The 19,585-nt window shown below is 36.5% G+C and overlaps 1 protein-coding gene and 1 long non-coding RNA gene across 3 annotated transcripts in view; both read left to right on the plus strand.

The window, feature by feature from the left end:
• The window catches only part of LOC115213912 (protein FAM91A1), an 84,886-nt gene that overhangs the window by 43,060 nt on the left and 22,241 nt on the right, over nt 1–19,585 (plus strand). Inside the window, exons 3-12 of one of the 2 annotated variants that reach the window (XM_029782889.2) lie at nt 1,919–2,128; nt 3,290–3,357; nt 6,475–6,591; nt 7,201–7,291; nt 8,797–8,859; nt 10,874–10,980; nt 11,898–11,936; nt 14,708–14,817; nt 16,602–16,717; nt 18,649–18,743. In XM_029782889.2, the coding sequence (XP_029638749.1) occupies nt 1,919–2,128; nt 3,290–3,357; nt 6,475–6,591; nt 7,201–7,291; nt 8,797–8,859; nt 10,874–10,980; nt 11,898–11,936; nt 14,708–14,817; nt 16,602–16,717; nt 18,649–18,743 (1,016 nt within the window). Of the gene's footprint in view, nt 1–1,918; nt 2,129–3,289; nt 3,362–6,474; nt 6,592–7,200; nt 7,292–8,796; nt 8,860–10,873; nt 10,981–11,897; nt 11,937–14,707; nt 14,818–16,601; nt 16,718–18,648; nt 18,744–19,585 lie in introns of those variants that run through there. The other variant, XM_036504701.1, reaches the window with a different exon arrangement.
• On the plus strand, nt 11,945–13,376 carry LOC118764217. Its single transcript, XR_005000009.1, has 3 exons — nt 11,945–12,181; nt 12,472–12,477; nt 12,515–13,376. It is a non-coding gene; the product is annotated as an uncharacterized LOC118764217 (long non-coding RNA).

Genomic DNA, 19,585 nt, shown 5'->3' on the forward strand with positions numbered 1-19,585 from the left:
ACTCTGCAAGACACGAGAGCCTGGCAACCAAGTATGCACAGGATAGTAAAACTGACATGCATTTCTACAGTGTATGAGCATTGCTGATCTATAGATTTATGTTATTATAGCTGTTAGTGCTATTTATTATTATCATCTATTTATTAATGTATCTTTCTTGTTATTGTTCATGTACTGTTTTTTGTGAGGAGTACAAGACAAAATTATATATGTAAATGTGTGAAGATAAATACATTATACAATGGACATTCTAAAAATTTGATAAAGGTTAAAATATAATAGAACAAATGATCCGAATCGTGGCCGATGCCAGCGCCGCCTCGACTGGCTTCCGTGTCGGTGGCACGTAAAAAGCACCATCCGAAACGTGGCCGAAGCCAGTGCCGCCTCGACTGGCTTCCGTGCAGGTGGCACGTAAAATGCACCAATCCGACCGTGGCCGATGCCAGCCTCGCCTGGCACCAGTGCAGGTGGCACGTAGAAAGCACCCACTACACTCACGGAGTGGTTGGCGTTAGGAAGGGCATCCAGCTGTAGAAACATTGCCAGATAAGACCGGAGCCTGGTGCAGCCTTCTGGCTTCCCAGATCCCCGGTCAAACCGTCCAACCCATGCTAGCATGGAGAACGGACGTTAAACGATGATGAAATAGCAAAATGTATAAAATCACAGTAATTAAAACAATGTGAAATTTTGTTTCTATATTTAGTTTGTGGGAGTCTTGATGTGAAATCACATATTGGAACAGATTTTGTTGTATCTCAGGAAGGTCATTATGCCAATAACAACCACACACACTGGTTCTATTTCACTTCTTTTATTACCATTTGTCAGCTACTTAACCATTTAACTAATTGATTGATTGATTAATCATTCAGTCAGTCAATCAGCTAAATTTATCAAAGTCCTTCCATCACCATTTGCAACCACCTCATCAATGATCATTAAAGATTCATCAATCAATAAATTAGTTAATTGGTTAAATGACTGACTAAAAATAATAAAAGAAATGAAATAAACCAGTGCATGTGCTTACTATTGGTATAACGACCTTCCCAAGATAACAAAAAAGATAAAATTTAAACAATAAAAAACACAACTAGGTAAACCATGGATGCACTAGTGAATAATCTCCACCTGGAATGTATCAAAGCTTCATGCAACACTAATCTTCTTCTCTCAAGTCTCTGCTTTTCTCATGAGTCTATGATAAGTTGCTCATACCAAAAATGCCCTAAGCACTTTCAGGGTTAGGAGGTGTCAGGGTGGCTAAGAAAAGACCCATATCCTAGTTGTATGTATATAAAATTGCTCTATGTATTTTTCGTTGATTTTATTTCCTTATATGTTTGTACAAGTCTTTGCAGCTAATAAAAATGCTGCTGCTGCTGTTGTTTTTGTTGTTGTTGTTAAGCAACAAGACAGGTAAGGGTGATTAGGTGATGGTCTAGGGCTTAGGGGCGGGAGACCCTAGACCTTGGAAAAAAAAAAACTTTGGTCGTCTTGTTGTAGTCGAGGGCTCTTCATTGATGCCCGACACCACTGGGAGGTGGCCCTCGAAGTCGCTGGAAATGGAGATCTCCGGGTCCAAATTCTTGAGAACAGTGGATTAATTAGATCAATAGTGATATTAAAAGTCTTGTAGTATTTAGTTTGATACATGTCTTTATATTCATACTTAGAGTTCTGGCAGGTTGTTTTCACTTTGCATCATTCTGGAAGCCAATGGACTTTGTACCTGTGAGGTACTTGGTTGATAATCTAGATTAACATTCTGCTTAATTCACTTGTAACAATACTAGTTCATTATTACAAATTCCTGTTTAAAACAAATTCCATTGATACAATCTGATCTTTTCCCTTTTCAAATTTTTTTCTTTCTTCTCACTTGTGTATGTATATTATCTTTGTTTTGTAGTAAAAACATTTCGTAAAGATGAGCGCCGTTACTATGAAGAACTTTTATGCTACAGTCGTGAACACCTCATGCTTTATCCATACCATCTTTCCGATGTGGTTGTGCGTGGTTTGCGTGTCACACCTTTCTCCTACTATATCGATATCATGTCTTCTATCATGACACAAGAAAAAAGTTATGATTCATTACCAAATTTCACTGCTGCAGACTGTAAGTTAACATTTCTTTTATATACTTTGGTCTCTCTATGTACCAAGTTCAAATTCAGATTGGGGATGGAGGTCAACTTTGGGTTTTAACTTTTCCATACCTGTAAAATATTGGGGTTGATTTTAATGAAATATTTCTCTCCCACAAAATACACAGCCTTAAAATGAAGTTAGAAATCATGTTTTAGTGAGTGTCATAAAGCATCTGATAAACCAAATCCATAACCCAATTTTGATTCCACATTGTAGTCATTTCACTTTAGTAATGTTAAAAAGAGCTTGAATGATATCCCACCTTTTGAAAAACACATATCCTTAAAAAATGTTGAGCTTCATGTCCATAGAAATATAATATAACATGAACAACTATTATTATGATAAAGGTGGAAAGCTGGCAGAATTATTAGCATATGGGACAAAATGCTTAGTGACATTTCTTCTAGTTTCACATTCTGAGTTCAAATTCTGCCAAGGTTGACTTAGCTTTTCATCCTTTCATGGATGATTAAAATAAGTACCTGTTTAGAACTGGGGTTGATATAATTGACAAGCTCCCCCCCCCCAACAAATTTCAGGCTTTGTGCCTATAGTAGAAAGAATCTATTATTAAGATAATGAATGATAGAATTGGTAGAACAACAGAGAAAATGCTTTGTCATGTTTAATTGCATACCTTTACATTCTGAGTTCATATTCTACCTAGATTGATTTTTGTCTGACATGCTTTCATGGTTGATATAATAAAGTACTCCTCCTCCAAATCTGAGACCTATGTTGGGAATCATTATTATAAAGAAATCAATATTTCTATAAATCAAGAGTTTTCTGCTTATCTTGCAAAAAGCAGTAATCTTCATTTATTTCTCATCTACATAATGCTGATAACCTGAATGAATAAATTGGAAGAGAGGACTTCATGCAGTCAGTTTTTGTTCATTTGAATTGTTGCAGGTCGTGAAGTTAGAGTGAAAAAGGTAGGTGGGAAAGATGTAGGAAAACTTGATTCAGCTCTGGCAAAATGGTTATTTGAAATCAGAGGGACGACAAGAGTTCAGTGAGGAACTAGGGGCTGGGTGAGTGCAAGGGGGAACATTAATGGATTTACATTTGTCTATCACTCATTTACTTATTGCGTGTTTTAAATTGTATATTCTATTTCTAGGTCTACGTCTTCTTGGAATTGGTAGGAATCAATATATAGACCTAATGAATCAGAACAGATCTAGTAAAGTAAGTTTTTTTTTTTATTATTTGTTATTGCAGTTTTAATGTCATGTTCTACTGCCAATGTGGGTGATGGACTGGCCTCTTAAATTTGAAATTTACATTAACCCTTTTGTTATCATCCTTCTGTTGAAATACACTGCCTTTGCTTCAGTAAATTTTGAAAATAGTGACTTATTTTTTTTTATATCCTCATCATTACTTAGCTGGTGTTTTTAGAGTATAGATTCATATAGAATCTAGTGGAAAATATTTAGGTCATTTTTAAAATGGAGAATTTATATTATTGAACTAGGAGCAGTATCAAAGGGTTTATATGTTAAGATCAACTTTTTTTTTTGTTTTCTTTAAAGACAGAAATTGCAAGCTTAAAGTTTTCTGAAGATGTTATGTTATGCATTTATGCAAAATACATTAGATTTCCAGACAATGTAATAGGAAATATGAGTACCACTTTCACTTTACCGGCAAGAAGTGGTGGCTTTGAAATTCTCTTACTCCAAGGATTTGTGTTAATATTATGTTTGCAGAAACATTATTCCTTGATGTGTTAGCTCCAGGATACTCTAACTAAAGTATAGTGCATGCTAGTTTTAATAGAGACACTTTCCTGCCCAGGCCCTTTACTGTCATCATATATGGTCTTTGGCATTTTAATAATCCTGTAATGATATAGAATGCAAGATCATAGAGGCTTGGCATGCCAGCAGTTTAAAGTCACAAACTTACACACAGGCAGTTTAGGAGTTGGTTCAATTTCTCTCTGAGCTAAGGCAGTAGAAAAATTACACAGTATGCTGTGTGCTCTCTTACAGTGTTCTACTAAGCTGTCAATTAGCTATCACAACAATTTCTTGCTCATAATAGTATACAAATTAACCATAATAAAATCTTTCTGTCTTTAAACCAGCTAGCAAGAGTGGCTGTGTGGTAAGAAGCTTGCTTCCCAACCACATGGTTCTGGGTTCAGTCCCACTGCGTGGCACCTTGGGCAAGTATATTCTATTATAGCCTCAGGCTGACCAAAGCCTTGTGAGTGATTTGGTAGATGGAAACTGAAAGAAGCCTGCCATATATATATATATATATATATATATATATATATGTATGTATTTGTGTGTCTGTGTTTGTCCCCCCAGCATTGCTTGACACCGATGTTGGTGTGTTTACGTCCCTGTAACTTAGCAGTTCAGCAAAAGAGACCAATAGTACTAGGCTTACAAAGAATAAGTCCTTAGGTTGGTTTGTTCGACTAAAGGCGGTGTTTCAGCATGGTCACAGTCAAATGACTGAAACAAGCAAAAGAATATGTTTTAAACTTTAACTACTTGGATAGTATATCTATAAAAACCAACAGAATAGGCATAGGTAGAATGATGAAGTCTTCAAATTACTGTATTTGTATTAGCAGAGGTGGTCAGTACTACTCAACAACAATAGTCACTGTTTTAAAATAACAATCCCATAAAGGAGTATGTATCTAGTTACTTGACTTGTTCAGTCTAGTAACTAGATATTGCATAATGTTTTTTAAATGGTGACCTCATGTTTTAAGTCCTACCTCCTTAACCCTTTCGTTACTATATTTCTAACCAAAATACACCCCTTATGTGTTTCAATTAATTTCTAACATAATCATAAATTTAGTCTGGTTTCATTAAACAACTATAACTTTTTTATTTATCAATATATTAATGAGATTTTTGGAAGATAATTTAATGAAATGTTCTCAACCAATTCTATACTATAATTTTTGTCACAAAGTGACTCTAATTGCAGGTAGATTCAGGTAAATTCAACAAAATATAAAATTATTAAAATTTTGTTCAAACATCGCTATAGAAAATGGGTTATTAGCTAATATTCAATTGGGTATACAACAAAATTTTACAATAGAATTTGTTATTCTGGGTAACTTTCTGATACCCATAATAATATTTATGGCAAAATAGTCTTAATTTCATTTAAGGTTGTGGGAAACCACTAACTATCCTTTCTTTCGCTTTGTTTACATTTAGCGTAATGGTTCGTTTCTGCCGTAATGATTTCAAATAGGCTCATTCGAAAAAGTAAAAAGAAATAGTCTAAGGCTTTACTCTCCTGGGAAAGTCTGTGGCTTGGTCCAGTTTCTTCAGAAAAATCACCGAAAGAAACAGTTTTTAAATTTTCACTCCATTCAGGTGCCAATTCATTTTCTTTATCGCTGTCGGAGCTCTCGGATTTACTGTTTTCACTTTCAGAAAATGAAACATCAGATTCATTATCAAATACCACGTGCTTTTTTTTTTCAGTCATAGAGTTAGATTTATGAAGGTCTTCAGTAGAAAATCCTTCGAATTCTGACTCACTGCTTGATATAATGAAATTCGTATCAGTTTTTTTGTCAAAATTACAAATTTTAAAAACACAATAGGAACAAATTTCGGAAAAAAATCTCCCAAAATTCACGGAATTAAAATTACACTTCGATTTTTGTACAAAACTGTAGTTGAACTGTTTACGAAGTATAATACATGTTTTCACGAATGTACTAAAGAGATTTGCTCTGATATTCTCATTTAAATATGAATGGGTAAATACGGGCGGGTTTGGGTGGTTTGGTCACATTAACCAAAATTTTTTTCGGTTGGCTTTGGGCGGTTTGGTAACGAAAGGGTTAAACTGTATACCCAGAAAAAGCTTTTGAGATAACCAGAGATTGGACATTAACCATACAATGAAACTTAATACTCCCCAGTATACTGTATAGGCACTTATATATTTGGTATTTTGAGCCTATTGATATTGGTCCCGAGATTTCAGTTGACTATCTTTAAATCCACGGCCTCTTCAACCAGTATTTAGTATGGCTACTAAACGACTTACAACATCTGGTAAGTTTTTAAACATCAAATGTTTCTATATTAAGGCTAAGTGCAGTCTGTTGTTGATGTATAGTTTGTTCTTTACATACGATAATGACTCATTACAGCTAACCTCCTGAAGATAGTGGGTAAACTAAAGAAAATATAAATATTGATTTCTTTGGACTAGAGACGAAGCCAGTTGTTGTAGTGAGGTGTGGGTGATGATAGTATATTACTGGTAAGGAATATTTATTGTATTTTTTTTTATTTTTCTTAGAAATTCTTCCGCAGAAAACCAGTACGTGAGCTATTACCTATGCAACCTGTAGATTCAGTATCGGCTGACCATTGGTGGATTGTCAATATCGGTTACATCACAGAAGATGATATCAAGGTATTGTTACTAAATTTAGCACTTGCTATATATAATTCAGCCCCATAGTTATTCCCCTTCTCTCTCTCTCTCTCTTTCTGTCTTTCTCAATACGTGTGTGCATGTGTATATGTGTCTCTATATGGTGGGAATTCTTTGTATGCAAGGAATGTAAAATATACCCAGAGTATGATTAGTTTTAATGTGGAATAAGCTGTTGTACAGCCCAGCTGTTATAGACAGATCCAAAGGCAAAGGTGACCAAGTCTACTAGTGTTATCGCCTCTATATTTATTCTTGATATTTAGGTGAATTGAGGAAATGTGGAATGAAAATCTTTTGGATTGAAACAGTTAAGCACCAATAGATGCTTTAAACATGTATGTAACGCTTTAAACAAATGTTATCTTAACTATGGAGCAAAATAAATGTTTTTTTTTCTAAAGTTGAAACTTCACCTGGACAAAATTTGTCTCTCACCCTATTAAGGATCATTAAAAGAATTAGCACTTTTTTACAAGAGCTGATTTAATGAGGTATAACCACTCCTTTTAAATTAATTCTTTTGTAGGACATTATTATTGTTGTTTTATTTATTAATATACCATTTCTCTCTTGGGTCTCTTGTAGATGTGCCATGTTGCTGAGAAGGAAGCAATTGACAAAGTCATTGACTACGGGCCACAGCTAGCAAATGATGTTGATTACAAAGTCTTACATGGTATGTTACTTTCCTTCTGAGTTTTTCTACAATTCTTAATTTACTTTACATTAGTGAGATATAATGGTTGTAGATTAGTTCTTGAAGAGAAAATAAGAGTCGAAAAGGAGTTAAAAATATGTTAATGCTTTGCCTGTTCAAGGCATTTTCATAAGTTTATCCTAAACATCCATGTTTGTTTTCAGACTTTTGAGAGAGCCCTTGTTTCAGAAGTTCTGAGTAATATAAAGCTCTCCTTTTTATAAGTCACAAGTTACTCTAGCTGTTGGGAAAAAAAAAAACCCCCAAAACAAACTGGAAATGTATATTATATATGATGCTGCTATACCAAGAAAATATGTTCTGTGTATCACATCAGGTACACAGGACAGCCAACAGGTTAAGAGGAAGAAAGATTCAACTTCTACTAATCTACATCTGCTAATTTTATACTACATCCACCCAATCCTTTAATGTTCATAATGCTTATGGTGTTAGATTTATTGTTATAGATCTATAAAATTACATGAATAAGAAAAAGGCCATGACCTTTGTGATTTGAAAAGAAGATTTGATATCACCAGAGGTTGTCAATATGATCACATATATCATTATGCCATTATGCTGGATAATTTTGTGGTTTTACATGTGGAATTACTAAAAACATCTCAGTGTGATTAATATGGGTTTTAAGAACAAATAGATAAGTTATAAAATTTAATTTATACTAGATACTCATGTAAATGTGAATGGACTTTTTTTTTTATAAATTTTTTTAATGTTAGTGGGCTATGAATGACAGATTCATTTTCTGTAGCTGATGAAATATAACAATGCAGGAATATATATGATGGAGTCTGATGATGCCATTCATAACCCTACTTGGTGTGATTTCACACACATTGTTCATCAGGAGGAGTTCTCTTCTGAGACAGTTACTGCTGTGAAGCTCTTTCTATGTTTGAGTGTACACAAAAACTACATTAATTATTAAAATTCAGAGTCAATAAATTTGGATGTATCTGAAAATTAAATATTAATGTACACACCTTTATTTTACTTATAATTAACCCTTTAGCATTCAAATTACTATGTCAAATATAATGCTTATGTATTCACATTGTTTTGAATTAATCATTCATTATCTTGTAGCTTTGAGATTTCGGTGATGTGATTGTTTATTTCTAGAATGGCATTGTAGGGTAGGTGTGAGAGGCTGGGTCTTGTAGGTTTGCTTGTTAAACAGATAGAATATTGTAGGCTGGATATGGCCAGTTTAAATGCTAAAGGGTTAAATAAATACTTTTTATTATAATTTCATATGTTATATTCTTTTGTTTTGCTATATTCCAAACACCAGCTCAGTACACAAGTAAATAAGTAGTTTATCGTCTCATCAAATTCTTCTAAATTCTTGTCTTTTGGAAAAAAAAGAGAGAAGAAATTAATTGAAATGTGTTGTGTATTTCATTATTAAATATTGTTACAAAAATTGTTTAAGATCCTATTTTACCTTCATTCTGCAGGTTTGTATCGTAAAGGTTTGGTCTATTTAGATGTGCCCATTGCTGATGATGACTGTATTGTTGGTAAGTTATTCTATTGAAGTCTAGTTGGTTATAGATGTACATCTGTTCTTCTTTACATTGATAACCTCTTCTGACCGCTCTAGTCATAAACCTTCCACCTTCATTTTCCACTTGTCGACATCTTTTTTAGTCAATGTAGCATACACTTCTTTGTCACTCAAATACTAAAAATAGAAGCCAAATCTCTCTCACATTATATCTTACTGTTCTTAAAAGCAATACATGGATAAAGGTAATAGTAGGTGTTAGTGTGCCATAAGAAAAGACAGAATTATCATAGTCATAACTTGAATGCCTGTGATCATAAATCTGCTCAGTCAGGGCTTTCCTGGGGCTAAACATTAACAACTTGTAGACATGTCTTTTAGCTAATAGATCTTCCTCATGGTCACTCAACCTGCTAAAAATAGCAGCCAAGTCATCAACAAATGATATGGTATGCTCTAAATAAAAGAGACATACAATGGTATAGTCTTGGAAACATTCAGTCCAAAAAAAAAAATTAAGAGATGGTCATAACTGGAATGACTATGATCATAGGTCTGCTTGATGAATGCTTATCTGGTGCTAAACAACAATATGTAGACATCTTTTGTATATTGTCATACCTACATATTCTACATTGATAGTTACCTAAAGACTTTATAAACATCTAGTTCCAAACCACATACAGTGCCAAATCACACACACCCAAGAAAGTCCTCTTTTCTAAACCTCAGGAAACTCCTATTTTTATGAGCCATGACTCTTAATGGCATCTCTCATTCTCTTGATATTTATGTTAAAATTACTCAGTTATAGTCTTAATCATTGTTTAATGTCCACTTTTCCATGCTTGCATGGGTCAGACAGAATTCATTGAGACAGATTTTCTATGGCCGGGTGCCTTACCGGTTTCCCAGCAAAGTAATATTTCCTCGTGCTCAAACATGTTTTTCATGGGAGATTAGAAATGAAAAACACTGCTTGACTGACAGTAATGTTTGTTTACAATCATCACATGATGTCAAGACAAGGGTACACACAAATACACCCACACATATATATCCATATATACATACATGCATATATGCATGCTGGCTTCCTTCAGGTTTCATTTACAAATCCTAAAATCAAAGTGCCACTTAAAAAGCATTGGTGTAGGTGCTAGTACCATGTAAAAAGCACCTTGTACACTCTGTAAATTGGTTGGCATGAAATCGAAATCGGAATCGAAATTGAACCAATCCTATGACTGGCACCCAGCAGATTCCAGGACCCCTGGTCTGGTGGTACGTAAAAAGCACTATCTGAGTCGTGGCCGATGCCAGCGCCGCCTCGACTGGCTTCCGTGCTGGTGGCACGTAAAATGCACCAATCCGACCGTGGCCGTTGCCAGCCTCGCCTGGCACCTGTGCGGGTGGCACGTAAAAAGCACCCACTACACTCACGGAGTGGTTGGCATTAGGAAGGGCATCCAGCTGTAGAAACATTGCCAGATAAGACTGGAGCCTGGTGCAGCCTTCTGGCTTCCCAGATCCCCGGTTGAACCGGCCAACCCATGCTAGCATGGAGAACAGACGTTAAACGATGATGATGATGATGATGATTAAGAAGGGCATCCAGCTGTAGAAATCAAGCCAAAACAGACCATGTAACCTGGTGTGGCCCCTGACCTCATCGGTTTCTATCAAGCCTTCTAACCCATGCCAGCATGGAAAATGGATGTTAAAGAATGATGATGATGAACTCCATTCACAAAATTTGGTCAGCCTGTGGCTATAGTAGAAAACATTCACCCAAGGTGATGCACAGTGAGACTGAACCCAAGACCACATGGTTGGGATGTAAGCTTCTTAACCACACAACTACGCCTGTGTCTGTTCATGTCTGAAATTCATAAAACATACATTCAAATTTAAGATTCTATCCTTCATTTATAACTGTTCCATTCACTGTTGGTCTATAGTAGCTACATGTGTATTTACAATTATTCTATCATTATATGGTGCATTCTGACCTTCTCTTCTTACAGTTCCTCCTCTACAAGGATTTGTCATGAACCGAGTGCTTGGAGATTATTTTGAGACATTACTGTACAAAATATTTGTATCTATTGATGAACACACAACAGTGGCTGAGGTGAGAATGTTGACTATTTTATTTAAACTATGATTCTCTTGACACATGTGCATAATTTAAAGTGGTGATCTGGCGGAATTGTTACCACGTTGGGTAAAATGCTTAGTAGCATTTCATCTGTCTTTATGTTCTGAGTTCAAATTCTACTGAAGTCGACTTTGCCCTTCTTGGGGTTGATAAAATAGTACCAGTTGAGCACTGGGGTTGAGGTAATCAACTTACTCTGTACCCTGAATTTGCTGGCCCTGTGCCAAAATTTGAAACCGATGTGTGTGTATAATTTGGTTAGTTAAATTTTGAGCTTGTATATGTAAAAGGAGTGTGTGTTTGTGTGTATGCAGGTGAGTGGAGGCGCAATGGCCCAGTGGTTAGGGCAGCGGACTCGCGGTCATAGGATTGCGGTTTCGATTCCCAGACCGGGCGTTGTGAGTGTTTATTGAGCGAAAACACCTAAAAGCTCCACGAGGCTCCGGCAGGGATGGTGATGATCCCTGCTGTGCTCTTTCACCACAACTTTCTCTCACTCTTACTTCCTGTTTCTGTTGTACCTGTATTTCAAAGGGCCGGCCTTGTCACTTTCTGTGTCACGCTGAATATCCCCGAGAACTACGTTAAGGGTACACGTGTCTGTGGAGTGCTCAGCCACTTACACGTTAATTTCCCGAGCAGGCTGTTCCGTTGATTCAGATCAACTGGAACCCTCGTCGTCGTAACCGACGGAGTGCTTCCAAAGAGTATGCAGGTGAAGTGTGATTGTGTTTAATTGCATATGCTTGTGAGCTTGTTAGATTGTGATGTTTATGATGATAGATGTGTTTATGATGTTGTTGATGATGATAGTTAAGTACTAAAATTGAATAATGTGTTAATGGTAGTGCTAGTGGTAATGATGATGGTATTCTTTTCTTATTTCACAGCTGGCTAGCATTTTGGAGATTGACTTACAGTTAGTCAAGGTAAACTCTTTCTTCTCCTTTCTGTCTTTATATTTTATTCTTGTTTCGTCTCATGCATTTTCTGGTTATTTTTCTGTATTTCTAGAGGGAAATGAATTTATTGCACTATCTGATCTTAAAAATTATATGTAAAATGACAAAACAACAAAGCCATACAAGAACTCTCAAGTCATCACCCAATACAAAACATAGTCCCTGCTAGGTACAGCCCATACCTTACTCATGATGTGGACTGTGTAATGTAGGTTACTCTTTCACTCTTTAACTTGTTTCAGTCATGTGACTGTGGCCATGCTGGAGCACCGCCTTTCGTCGAGCAAATCGACCCCAGGACTTATTCTTTGTAAGCCTAGTACTTATTCTATCGGTCTCTTTTGTCGAACTGCTAAGTTATGAGGATGTAAACAGACCAACATCGGTTGTCAAGCGATTTTGGGGGGACAAACACAGACACGCAAACATATACACACACATACATATATAGATATATACAATGGGCTTCTTTCAGTTTCCGTCTACCAAATCCACTCACAAGGCTTTGGTCGACCTGAGGCTATAGTAGAAGACACTTGCCCAAGCAGTTAAATAGTATAACTCACCTTATCCTCTCTGCACACAACACATACCCTATACAATTATATTAAACAACTTGCATTCAATAAAATAATACAACTTGCATAACATACTCTAGAGGATTAGTTTTACACACGCTGCATACTCTATACATACTCTACATAATCACCATCCAATTAAAGAACACAAGACACACTCTACACAGGACTGAATTAAGATATGGGCACACTGAACAGTTGTCAAAGCCCACAGGGGTCTAGGGGCCCAATTCTGATCCATGTATGCTGTGGCTTACTGTCAATAAATACACACAATTGGGCCCAGAAGTGGGATTCGCTCACAAGCCTATGCTACTGTAAAGAGGGCTTTGATTTGACGTGTTTAACACCAGATCAGCTTTGATCAAACAGTCTTATGATCAAAGATTTCCCAAGCATGACCATCCAATATTAAATTTATTAAACTTAATATTTATATCTCATCGACATTATTTAATGTGTTTTAAGACAGTAAATATGATTTGAAGAAGATTTGACCACTATTTCTGTCAAGTCAAGCAACAACAAAGAGTCTTCCTCATTAGTCAGTGATAGTGATAGTGTAAATACTGCCATAGCTTCAACTGATAATAAAGCAAAGGTTCTCCAGGAACCCTGACTTACCAACAGCCATAAAGAATCTTTTTATTAGTAAAATATTCTAGATTTAGTTGAGGAACTGAAATTAGATTGTGTGATGTTCATGTGTTTTGTCAAAAATATTTGGTATGGTAACCAGATTTCATTTCCTGGTTCCAATGAGAAACTGAAATTAAACTGCTTATAAGGCTTGCAAGAAGCTTATCACCAATCCTAAAATGATAGATAGTTAATATTGGGTTGTCCTGAAAGTTCATGCTGATTTTTAAAGGAAAGAAAATGGTCAATAAACACTTGCCATTACATTTGATCAACCAAATATGAACCATTTTGTTGCACAGTGCATCTCCATCTTTCCTTTAACTTGAAAATATCCTCTTCCCATAATTGAGGTAGTTTCATGGCAAAGAATTTATCAAAGTATCTTTTTACATTATCCAAGGAATTGAAATTTTTTACCATTAAGACTATTCTGCAGAGACCTGAATAAGTGGAAATCCGAAGGAGCACTATCTGGTGAATATGGAGGGTGGGGTAGCACATCCCAGCCAAGCTGCAGCAATTTTTGTCTGGTTTCCAAAGCATCAAGTGCTGAAAAGGAACTTTCTTATCTTCCATTTTAAAGGGTTACAAAATTAACACTGGTTATAGGAACATAAACCTTCTTCCACAAAAAGATAGCTTAAACTGTGCTCTAAATGGAGGTGTAGTCAAATCTTATTTTATGGACTCAACCATGTTCTAAAATAAGTCGAAAGGTAAGCTACTATAAATTGGCATGAACTTTCTGGACAACCCAATAATTGCCCTGTTGGTTTCTTGGTTGCAAGAAAGGGTGAGCGAAATTGAAAATTTTTATGTGCTGGCAGCATGTAAAAAGCATTTATGCCAGCACCACATAAAAAGCACCCATGCTGGTGTCATGTAAAAAGAAGCCTGCACACTCTGTAATGTGATTGGCATTACGAAGGGAAACCATGCCAAAACAGACAAATGGAGTCTGACTAGCTGGAGAGTTGGTCAGGTCCTGTCAAATTATCCAACCCATACCAGACATTAAATGATGATGATGAAGAAGAGGATGATGATTCCTTTACCCTTGTTACGTGTAAGTAAAGGGATTTTATATTAACCAAATATTGATATTGGAGTGTGAGCCACAATTTTCCAGCAGGCTTACATTTCTATATTGTATTCTACTGTATGGTTCATGATATTCTTAACTATTATATTATAGGTCAAAACACTGCATAAAGAATGAGAAATGTTAATAATATTAGACCATTATTGGCATTAGTCTGAGGGAGGAAAGAGTAAGAGGCTTGTTAGCAGAACTGATAATCAAAAGTATCTTAATTTCAGATATACCTACATTATCTAATCTGTTATCTATCCTTTTTAAAACAGTAAGGTGTGACTTGAGGGAGACTTGGCTGCAATTTCTAGCAGGTTAATGATAACATGACCTCCTTCATTAACTCACTGCTATTGTATTTCTATATATTTTCTCTCTGTTCACTTCTCTTTCATGTTGTAAACAATATTTTATATTTGTTGTAGAATGCAGTTTCCATGTTCTGTCGTTTGGGTTTTGCCCACAAGAAAATAAATGACCTCAACTTAGATGACCTACACTCATCTTGGAGAGCTCGACAAACGTTAACTAAAAAGTAAGTTGATGGAAGTGAATCATCTTGGCTTCCTTAAGCACAAGATTTTTCTGTGAGTGTAACCGTTATAGTCATCATAGCCATTCTTATAGAATGGGACAATTGGGTGCAGCTGAATGGACACAGGTGATTTGGTATGGCTAACTGAATATTAAACCTGTATTGATAACAGTACTTTTTGGCACTGGAGACAACACATATACACACACATGTACAGGCATGCAGGTATATACACATAGAGCCAGGGGTCTCCTTAGTGGTCAATATCAACCCCTTGGGATCGATGGGGCTATTCAAAGGGTTGATAAATGTGCATGAACTTTATTATTTTTATTTATTTATTTTCTTGTACATGCCTGGGAGTTGACAAGGGGTCAAGGATTCCATGAAGAGGTCAATGGTGTAAAAAGATTGGGGATCCCTGCCTTATACACATAGAAATATGTTCACATATTTTCATATATAAACAAAGAGAGAGAGAGAAAGAAATATTGGTTTTAAATTTTGGCACAAGGCCAGAAATTTCGGGGGAAGGGTAAATTGGATGCATTGACCCCCAATGCATAACTGGTATTTTGACCCTGGGAGGATGAAAGGCAGTTATCTCTCCCTCTCCCCTGAATCACCTCCTTTTGACTCACCTCTATGTACTTCTGACAAGCTCCAATCCTATCACCATACTTCTATCACTCTCCCTACATGTTCTTGCTACCTTTACTCACCTTATCTGTCATTGCTCTCCTATCTACTGTATTATTATTATTCTGCTCCACTTCACCCTTTGACCACGGCAGCATTTGAACTCAGAATGTAAAGCTAGAAGCGGTGCCACTAAGCAATTTTTCCTGCACGGTAATGATTCTACTAGCTTGTTACCTTAAGAGAGAGAAATATTAAAACAAGAGAAACATAAAAATATCTGATGTCCAATAATATGGTATTGAATCAGCGATGCCAAATAAGTGAGGCCAAAATAGCTGTCAAAACATTTGCCTTGTTTCTTAACATCATTTCTCTTATGTTTTCCATTGATCACCCTTTCTGTGTTATCTGTTATCTCCCCCTCTCCCCTGTAACCCTATTGACTCACCCCTATAAGCTCCAATCTTATTACCATACATTTCTCACTCTCCCCACATGTTATTGCCACCTTTACTCACCTTATTTGTCATTGCTCTCCTACCTAATGTATTATTATTATTCCACTCCACTTCAGCCTTTGTGCACTGTTAGTCAGTTTGTTCAGGGTAGCATAACCAATAATGTAGGTAGGAGAGAGGGTGATTGCTGCAGATGGGCTAGGGTAAGAAAGAGAGAAGAGGGAGAGCATGATGGAAGAGAAAGGAGAAATGGGAGAGATAGTGCTAGAGAAATAAGGAGTAGTAGTAAAGGGAGGCTGCAATGATAGACATATAGTTGTGACAGAGTAAATAGGGTAAAGTTCCCCTTTGGTCATGACTGACCATGGGATTGTACCTAGAAAGTTACCCCCCGAGACACAAGTTCGGGCAAGGTTGTTTATGAAAGACCAGCAGTCGCCCATGCAAACCAGCTTCCCACTCTCCACGTTATGGCTCAGTGGTTAGGGTATTGAGTTCACAATGATGAGGTAGTGAGTTCGATTCCAGGACCAGGTTGTGTGTTGTGTTCTTGAGCAAGACACTTTATTTCACATAGCTCCAGTTCACAACAGAGTAAACAACAGCTACAATATTTGTAATCCATTACTGTCTCCATCATTGCCAGTCTCTTTATTTCTAATTTTGTACTTTTATTTATTGCAGACCAAGTCAAGACCAACTTCTCCTGGAGATGAGTATGCCACTCACTGAGACCGAGTCTCTGTTGGATGTAAACACAGCCAGTAATACTGACAGTTCAAGTATTGACAGTTCTCTAGGTAAACACACCTGTTGTCACTAACATTTATCATCTGTTAGCCTTATATTTAATATTGTCTCCAGTAGTTCCTTTTCCCTATGCTAGCATAGGTGAGATAATTATTGACAGAATTGGACAGTTGTATATAAATTGCATTATTGTAAATGTAAAACGTATTTAGTACACCAAATGTGCTTGCTCAGACTGATGTTTAGCTTAGATGTGGTATTAGTTGAATTAAGCCAGCAGTCTTGAGAAAGTAAGCATTCCCTGATAATCTAATCCATAGATAAACTGAAGCTCTAACATATGTGAGAAGTATTGCCGATAGAGGAGAAAGGATGTTACGATGTGAAGAATGAGAGAAAGAGAGAGATAGTTTGCTAACACTACATCGCAATTGTATCACAAGTAATTTGTTAGTTTACTAAGCCCCCAGGAGAAAAGATTTTCTCCTGACATAGTGAACTAGCACACTTCAATTCATGGTTGTGACGGGAATTAAGCACAACAATATGAATAAATTATGAATTAACGGCTAAGATTCTAATGTAAAAAAGATATATTATAATGCCAATTTGGAAACTGTTGAGACTGTCGTCGTCATCATCATCATCAACAGTCATCATCAATAGTCAACATCAACATCACATTTGCTTTCCACACTGACTTGTGTTGGATGGATCATCATATTCCAAGACATTCCTCATTCGGAGTTAATGCCCTAATAATTAGGTGAGGAACCACATCTTGCTCATATGTTCCATTTTTAGCATGGATTCTACAGCTGGATGTCCTTAAGACTAACCACTTTACAGAGTGAAATATACTAGGCACATTTTATCCATGGTACCAACACTAATGAGGCTGTCATGCCATTGGCCAAACTAAAGGATCCTATTGACATCTACATTGTCTCCACTCACTTGCCATCCATTTTTACAGAATGTATTTAGCACATTTTTCATGGCATTGGCACTAGTGAGATTGCTTTGTGCTCCACAAAGCTTGAAAGTGCTCACTACCCAACAGCATATATTGCTTATTCAAGGAACCTGACAGAGAGGCAAGAGAGAATTGTGACAGAGAAGAACCAGGGTGAATGGGTGAAGGGAGTGAGAGTATGACAAGAGAACTAGTGTACTGTAAATCCTCGAGTATAGTCCGCCCTTGAGTATAATACGCAGGGGATTGTTAGGGGGCTGTACCTCTGAAAAACCTAAACCTTGAGTATAATACACACCCTTTCTCTAACTTGAGTCAAGGAAGTCTATATAACGTCCTTAGTTTGTAAAAATGTATACAGTAACGTCCTTTATTATTATTGTACATATAACATAATGCAAACGTGTAGCTTTTTTGTGCATTTTGTTTGCACAAAATAAAGAAATAACAGTAATGAGACTAATAACGTTTAATAAATGTTGCTTACTGCAAGTTATGGGTGATTCTTTTATGATGTCATTGCTTTCAGGCTTAGCTTAAGGTATTTTCGCGCCCGACATCACAAAATGCGTCTGAATAAACATTGCCGGACAGCAAATAGAGACCCGGACATTGCTTAGAAAATAATTTTCATTTTTAACCTCGTATAGAGTACGCACTAAGGATTTTGACCTTTAAAATTTGGGGAAAAAATGCGGATTATACTCGAGGATTTATGGTAAGTAGAAATAATGGGGAAACAGAGTAATAGATGACAATAAAAAAAATGTCATGAGGAAGAAGGAGTGTGGCTGATGGCACAGAACGAGTGAAGGTAGGGTGTATTGGTTACAAACAGTTATGATCTAACCCCTCATACATAGACAACTTTATGGGAAAGAGAGATAGTGATAATGACTGAAAAAGGGGCAATTGAATACTGACAGGTCCAGTGCCATCCCTTGTTAACAATATCAGTATGATGCATTTACATGGAATAATTATGTTTTTTCTATCCATTTACAGAAGTCAGTGGTCAAAATGCTGGGTCAGCAAAGAGAATAGTTTTCCTGTTTGATTCTACACTAACAGCATTCCTAATGATGGGAAATTTGTCTCAGGTCCGATATTTTACTCACTTCACAGCTCTGTTATAGTTTTGCACACATCAGTATACATACATCTGTGAGTGAGTGTTTGTGTGTGTGTGTGTGTGAGTGCATTCTCTTATTCTTTTACTGGTTTCAGTCATTGGAATTTGGCCATGCTGGGGCACTGCTTTCAATTTTTTTAATCTTCCCTCGTATCGAGCCCAATACTTAATTCAGCTTTGTTGATTTCTACTTGCCAAACTGTTAAGTTATTTGCCAATAACTTGAGAGATTGGCAAATAGCAACACATCATAAGCACAGACATAAACAGATAAACATGCATGCACACACACACACGCACATACATACACGTTGACTTTGTTGTCTGTTTATAGTTGGTCTGAGTATCTACATACATCTTGATAGTTCTCCAAAATACAAAACTGGACAAGGTTTTTTTGTGGAAGACTAGTAGTTGCTCAAACAAGCAAGTGTCCTTTCTTTATGTCACTGATGTTGCCCAATGGAAACCCAAGACCAATACAGTTCAACAGTTGAAGACTGGCCAGGTTGCCAGCTTGCCCGATGGCAAGTGGGCCCCTGTGCCATTAGAATTCATATATGGGGGCCCATGTTAGTATCTAAGGGGCCCATCCCCTCAAGTTTGAGAATTTTTTATTCACTCCTGGAAGAATGTATTAATTATGTCAGCCTAGCTGTGTTTGTAGACAGTTGAAAAAAATACTTTTAACAAAAAAAAAAAAATGATAGCATTGTAGTCGTGGGTGGGCCCCTTTAGTCTCCTGGCAACCAATATTTTTAGATTCAGTCTGCTACTGCAGTTCAGTATCAGCATTGTTTCAGGTCTTGC

Source organism: Octopus sinensis, linkage group LG7 (genome assembly GCF_006345805.1).
Source record: "Octopus sinensis linkage group LG7, ASM634580v1, whole genome shotgun sequence".
Classification (NCBI taxonomy): domain Eukaryota; kingdom Metazoa; phylum Mollusca; class Cephalopoda; order Octopoda; family Octopodidae; genus Octopus; species Octopus sinensis.